The sequence below is a fragment of the Ceratotherium simum genome, chromosome 28 (assembly GCF_057802395.1).
Source record: "Ceratotherium simum simum isolate JZ-2026a chromosome 28, ASM5780239v1, whole genome shotgun sequence".
Classification (NCBI taxonomy): Eukaryota; Metazoa; Chordata; class Mammalia; order Perissodactyla; family Rhinocerotidae; genus Ceratotherium; species Ceratotherium simum.
In genome coordinates this window covers 19,122,919-19,129,965 of record NC_141927.1, presented here as the reverse complement: position 1 = coordinate 19,129,965, position 7,047 = coordinate 19,122,919, and the positions used below count along the sequence as shown (strand labels likewise).

At 42.0% G+C, this 7,047-nt stretch overlaps 1 protein-coding gene across 1 annotated transcript; it reads right to left on the bottom strand.

Annotated features, from left to right (window-relative positions):
* Positions 1–916: 916 nt before the first annotated feature.
* TRIML1 (tripartite motif family like 1) lies at positions 917–6,534 on the bottom strand. The gene is made up of 6 exons (XM_087418253.1): positions 6,109–6,534; positions 5,780–5,875; positions 4,305–4,535; positions 3,269–3,291; positions 2,989–3,086; positions 917–1,506 (listed from the first exon to the last, which is right to left on the bottom strand). The coding sequence occupies exons 1-6, from the start codon at positions 6,532–6,534 to the stop codon at positions 917–919; spliced, it is 1,464 nt and encodes a 487-aa protein (XP_087274379.1).
* Between the last annotated feature and the right edge of the window lie 513 nt (positions 6,535–7,047).

Sequence of the window (7,047 nt, the reverse complement as noted above, 5' to 3'; positions counted from 1 at the left end):
AGAGCACTAAGAATGGGGATCCTGAGTGAGACCTCCAACAGGTGATCCGAGACCAGCCAAAAGAAGCTCCGCTCAGCCACCACCGCCTTCTTCACAAACCCTGGCATGCTGAGACAGAGAATGGACTTGATTTGGCCTTCTAGGGATTAAAAGGCTTCTGCTCATAGCAAATAGCAAAAGCTCAGAAAATAACCTCAGGTAAAAGTCAGTAAAGTCACTTGACACCCCCAGCCTTGATACATTTATTGAAAAGAGACTTTGCTCTGTCAGCTTTGAACACATTAACACACAACAGAAGGTTCCAGCCTCTTGTGATTAAGGTAACGTGAATGATATGATGATATTCACACATATGTTTGCAGTGTTCTGAACACATAAGCCTTCCTGAGTACAAATACTCCAGGCCCCATGGGACGGGGAGAAAAGTGATTTGTCAGAGAAGGCTGAGTCATGCATCCCTCTCACCAACCCCAGAAGGGAGAACCAGTGCATCCGGCCCCCTGGAGGAGTTACGATTGCCCCAGCACGCAGAGCTTTGCACGTAGGACAGAGAGACATTCAGATAGCAGAGTTTTTTAGAGTCAAATAAGTAAATACACTTGAAAAACTGACATGTATTTATAAAACTGGCTTATAACAGTGGGATTCAGGAAAACAGGGGCTAGTCTATCTCTACATTTTTAGTGACCAGCACATACACGGGGCAGTCTAGATAATAAATTTGGTTAAAGACAGAGGATATGATCAGCTTTCTCCTATTGGTGTCAGAAGTTGATTGTCCAATCTGGCTGTTCATTGTGGGCTCAAGTTAATGGAAATTCTTGAGAGGGGGTTGGGGGGGGCGCTTTTCTTTCAGATCACCTGATATTAATACTGTCAGTGCATTAATCATCTTAATTATAGTCATCTATTGGTCTTAGATCTCATCCTCAGCGAAGGCTCGGGAGCATCTCCCACAGACATGGCTGTTCAGTGAGCAGATGGTAAGAGGGCCTGTATTTGTCCCTTCATTTGGGAGGCAAGGGGAAAAGATAGGCCTGAGAGCATCTTGGAAAGGGGCTGAAGGGAAGCTGTAGATGAGGGACTCATTTGTCACATTGTAGAATGCTATATGTCCAGATTCGTAGTCTAAGAAAACACCAACCTTATGCACAGGCTTTCTGATATGTTGACCTTTTAAAGGTGATGAGACCCAAAGACTATAATCATCTCCGATTTTTAAGCCTATAAGTGAGAAGAGGTCGCCAGGTGGCTTTGGGAGATTCCCCTTTCTGCTCACTGAGTCCTTGCAGATGCCCACTTCCCACTCGGTCTTGTTTCCCACTTCCACCTCCCAATAGTGCCTCCCACAGGTGAAGATCTGGGCACCCAACACAGCTGCAGACTGGTCAAATCTTTCCAGGTTGTCAGGCAACGGCTGTCGCATTCCTCCATGTCTCACACTTTTCAGATCTTCAGACAAGACGAGATAGGCATTGGCTGTGTCTGGATCCAGAGTTATATCTGCTGCATGAGAAGAAAAGAATGGATCTTCATTTGCATTCTTGAAAACCCTCTTGTACGGGTGGAACTTAAATTAAATTCTTAGTATTCAGTCCAGTTTTAAAAAATATAATTTAGGTGAGATGGTGGGGATCTTTGTTTTGTTCTGAGCCCTTGTTTCACTGTTTCACAAAACATAGAACCTCTAAAAGGAAAGGGAAGATAGTCATGTGGAGAGTGATATTTAGCCCGCCTAAGAGGGAGAGAGGAATCTCTGAAAATGGAATGGGAGTTGCTCCCTTTACAAGACGGTTTTAGAACTCAGGGCTATTTATCCATGCTGAGCCTTTGTCATCCGTGTTCTCTTCAGCCAATGTTGGTTCTGGTTCTTCAGTTTGGGTGGGAAAGAAACTTAGACAGTTATCATTTACTCAACTCCTACTTGGGTTCCAAGCATTTTCTGTACATTATCTCATTCAATCATGGCAAGTATTACTAATTTTCTTTCCATGTTTATAAGGGAGAAAATTGAGGTTCATAAAGGTTAGGAAACTGGACAAGATTACAAAGTTACTGAGTGTTTGAATAGCAGTCCCTAGTCAGCATTTTTATTATGTCATGCTAAATGCAGCTTCATATGAGTAGGTGTAACCACTAGTGACCGTTTGATGAAGGGCATTGTGAACCAGTGAGACATCTCCTCTCCCATCCTCCTGAGAGGAAGTCACATAAGAGGCCTCCAATTTTCACTGACTCTCCAGACAAGATTACGTGCCCCTATAAAACAATTTCATACTTTTATTTATAGACCAAAATCTCAATCATAACTAATTATCTGTGTGATTAATGTCTGTCTCGTCAACTTTACTGAAAGTTCTACAAAAGCAAAGGCAGCCTGTCTTATTAATCATTATAAGTAAGCTCGAAGTTCAATAGCATAGTACCAGGCGCATAGTAGGCACTAATCAAATATCTGCTGAATCTAACACCCATTAAGCCTTCCTCTGAAGGTCAGATTGTCAACAAGATAGAAGTTGAGAACTAATGCTGACCTCTCTTGGTCTTAGTCAGCCTAAATATCTGGAGTATTCTAAAAGGATTGTTCTTTGAATGTTCCCTCACTGGGACTTGAGTTTAAACCAGCTTTTATCCTAATAAGAACAGAGGTAGAAATGCAGAACCCTCTGAGGAGATGTGTGTGTATATATCAACAAGGGGATGGCATGGACAAAACAGAACAACAAAAACAAACAAAGGAAGGATGAGGACTCCTTAGACAGAAAACAAAGCCAGATCAAACATCAATCAAGCACAGAGATGGTCTGTTGCCCCAGCCTTCCCTGGTGATTAGTACTGATTTAGGATGACTTCACTGAGAGCCTGGCACCCAGATGGTGAATATTCTATGTTAGAAGAAGCTACCTAAAGGCTCAGTTTTGCATCCCTTATTATGTACTGAAGTTAACTCTGGAAATCCTGGAGGTTTGACAAATCAGGTTGACTTACTACTGAATTTTCTCAGCATCTCCCTCATTCCAGTGATGCGGCACAGACTCAGTTCTGTGGTGGTGGCCTCTGGACACTGAAGCAAGAGTGGCTCACTTCTACAAAAGAGCAGAGATGGTCACTCTGTCTCCTCTGCACAGACCCCATGACCTGCTCCAACTTGAGAGTCCAGCTCATTTTGCCTCAACGGCGTGGACATTCTCATCCCCATTCTGATAACCTATTTCATCAGCACCACATCCCTGTGTCTTACATAACTGAACACAGAATGGAAACCTACCTTTCGAGTGTGCCTCTCACATCCTAAGGGTACAAAAGAAAGAAGGTTAGTAATTGTGCACTTTGATCACTAGCAAAGACTGAATCCATCATGGATACAGTCCTTTGCAAATTTCACAGAATCCACTTCCCTTGGCTCTAGAACACCTTGAGTGGGTGAGCATATGGTAGAAAAAAATCCCCTGCTACTTCTAGGAGTGAGTTCTTGTGAACATGAGATGTTCGTTACAATGACTAGAGACTACTTTGTCCTCTTCTTTTTCTCATACCATCACTTTGTTAAAAGAACCCCTTGCTGACAAAGGAGCCCAACTATTGCTTCATTATCCAATTCCTCAGGGAGTCAGAGATAAGCTAAGTGGCCAGCGAGAGGGAGACTAAACCTGTGTACAGTTGGTGTGGGTTGTTGGGAAGGCTCTAAATTAAATAGTAGCATTCTGTGGAGCCAGTCCAGGAAAGAGATCTGAAGCTGGAATTAGCTCACATAGCCTATGTTTAAGGAGGTCCAGAGGATGCAGTGGTAGCCTAGGAAGGAAGGAGAGCAAAGGTGGTGAGGAATATGGGCTCAGTACACAGAATACCTGGATTTTACCGCCTATTAGCTATTTGAAAAGCAAATTACCTAACTGCCATAGGTCTAAATTATTAAACAAGTGCTACCATAAACCCATTTTGTAGATAATCACCTATAGTATAGTATTTAACTTCATCAAGTCTTTATGAAGATGAAATTCAATGTGCCCAGCACATAGTAATTTCTGTTAAAATATTTGACAGAGCTGAGGTCACAGAGAGGGAGGCACAGAAGAAACTGGAGTCATCATCAGGCTTGGTTGGGGTAGGTATTCCTCTATTCTTTTTTCCTCTGCCTCTTCAAGACTTTTCTTATACTAGATGGAATGTTAATTCTTTAGGAAAACTATTTTTGCACTAGAATTTGGTTCTTCAGGTAAATAAACAAAAATGTATTTCATATGAATTGAAATATGATAGGGTACTACGTGGTTTTTGTCCATTAATTTTCCCAATATTCTTACCTCAAAAGATTCTATAATCGAGTTCTGACACGTGGACTCTATCTGTTCAATCATTTTGCTCAGGCTTCTGATTTGCTGGGTCAGTTTGATCTCATTGTCCCGCAGTTTCTTCATGTTCTGTCTTTCCTCCTTTTCCAGTAATTGGAGCTGTAGCTGCTCCTCCTCCTTCAGGAACTGGTGCATTTTTACATATTCTGACACCACAACCTGCTTACAGGTCTTTGTCTCTTCCTGCCATCACACACACGCACACACACAAACACACATGAACGATATAATAAAGTTAGTAACAGAAACGCCTATGTAGATTTTTAATCCTTACAAAGTTCTAGAGTTCCACTGTGACAGTTCTTGAAAACTGACACATAACATATATTCTAATAACTAGTTGGGTGGATAATTTGATGTTTTAGAAGGTGTGTGTTATAGATACAGTAGCGAAGAAGACCAAAATGTCTATTCCCAGGAGGCTGTCATTCTAGTGGGAAAAACCAAAACTAAACAAAAAAATGTATGATAGGTGGTGATCAGCACCATGATAAAAAAATGAAGTAAGGACACGGGGCTGGTCCCGTGGCCTGGTGGTTAATTCGGCATGCTCTGCTTCAACCCAGTGGCCTGGGTTTGTGGGTTCAGATCCCAGGCGTGGACCCCTGCACCACTCATCAACCATGCTGTGGCATCATATACAAAATAGAGGAAGATTGCTATGGATGTTAGCTCAGGGCTATTCTTCCTCAAGCAAAAAAAAGAGGAAGATTGACAATGGATGTTAGCTCAGGGTGAATCTTCCCCAGCAAAATAAAATAAATAAAAATAAATAAATAAAGGACAAAAATTATGAAAAATTTTGTGTTCATTTATTCAATGAAAGTAGGCATTGGGTCGCATACTAAGAATAGAAATGAACATCACAAACACTCCCATTTAAGAACTCAGAGTTTACTGGGAGAATCAGATACACACATAGTTTTTAAATATCTAACTAAACATTTAGTTCTTTGCTTTGCTAGACAGCTCAAATTGAAATCTGTGACTAACCTCAAGCATTTGCTCAGGCGCACTAATTCAAACTACTATTTGCCTTTATTTCCCTCTTTCTTTCTTTTTTATTCGCCCTCTCTTTTTTCCCCCAAAGCATTTGAGAGACTCCTTTTTTATCTGTTTCCATCCTATGTTATACAACTATAACTTATATTTTAAATAATTATAATCAGAGCCAAAATAGAGGTAGCCACTGAGTTGTCTACGTGCACCAAGAAGGGAAAATTAAGCTGGCCCACGGACGGGGGAATTAAGCTGAGTCCTGAGATTCCCAGGTGGACAAGCAGAGGTAGGCAGCCCAAGGCAAGGATACTGCATTGGAAGACTGGGGCTGGAAAATTCTGTCTTTTTTCCCTAGTATTTCACTAAGCACCCCTTTAGTCCTCCTCAGAGAATTATAGACAAGATGCAAAAGTAAGACAGATACTGACCTTACACAGCATCACTCTCTCCTTCTCATGGGTTAATATAATCTGAGTTTCTTTTTTCTTTTTACACAAAAGATTTAGGATTTCCTGGAGTTTCTCCTGCAATAGAAACAAACTCTCTGTGAGCACCAGCTCGTGAAGGCGACTTGAGGACAAATGACAACAAGATGGGTGGGACGCTAAAACAAAGGATGAAGCAGGATCCACACCAAGTTTGTGGTCTGGTGCCTGGAGATCAGCACCCATGATTGTCACCGACAGAGAATACTATAGGAGTTAAATGATGGAACCTGATTTGTGTTCTGAGATTTATATTGAGCAAACAATCTTACCTTGTGATGCTCCTCAGCCTCACTCGAGAGATACACTCTGTTCATTCCATGACATTGGGGTGAGAAAGCGTTTAGACCCTGCTCATCATCAGAGAACACCTTGGTGGCCGCCAGCATTCTCCCATAGCTGCCTTGCTCGCCATCACTCTGTAGCACCTGGGATCTGAGTTGCTTGCCGATGCCAGCCAGCCTCCCCAAACGCTCATTGGGCTGGTAATGAGGGGTGTCCAAGGTCCTCCAGCACTCAGGACAAGATAAAGCAGTGTTATGTTCCTCCCAGCTCTTCAGGAGACACACCAGACAAAAGCTGTGCCCGCACTCAGTGGTCACTGGGCTGGTGAAATAGTCCAAGCAGATAAAACAGGTCAGTTCTTCCCTGAGATTCTCCATCAAATCTGCTGTAGATGTTTTCTCAAGGAAGGACATCAGGGCAAGGTCACGCCTCTGTTCTGGGATTAGAAAAGTCGTCCCTGAGGTTCTGTTGTTTTGCGTTACAAGGGTATGATCAGTTGCTCTGTTGTTACTACAAGAAACTCTCACTCTGCTCTGTGTCTGATTTCACCAATCGGCATATACTCTCCCAACACAAAGCCAATTATGACTTAATGTGGAACTCCTGTATGCTGGGTTCATCATCAACCCCAGACTTTTAAGGAATCTCTCAGTGTGCAAGCCACATGAGGAAAGTGAGGACATTTACTCCTAATAGAGTTCTCATTTGAAGAGTTGGTTGTTGTATATAAACAGCACCACAAAACCATTGAGACACATTGGTTTTAAGCTGGAAGAGTGGGTAATTTGGTGTAAGCCAGTACAGAGATTTAAATTATGATGATCTCTAATAATATCTGACTTGGAAGTATGGTCCATATCTTTTAGAAAACTCCACTAATGGCATCTACTTGAGAAACTGAAGAAGAAACTTGTAATATATGTTCT

Bases quoted from the DNA above. Each gene is read 5' to 3' on its own strand.
- TRIML1 (XM_087418253.1), bottom strand. From the start codon at position 6,534: ATGTCCTTCCTTGAGAAAACATCTACAGCAGATTTGATGGAGAATCTC. The intron at 3,087-3,268 runs GTAGGTTTCCAT...GCTCTTTTGTAG, and splicing joins GTGAGAGGCACACTCGAAAG to AAGTGAGCCACTCTTGCTTC. The intron at 1,507-2,988 runs GTAAGTCAACCT...CTTCTCATGCAG, and splicing joins GATGCTGAGAAAATTCAGTA to CAGATATAACTCTGGATCCA.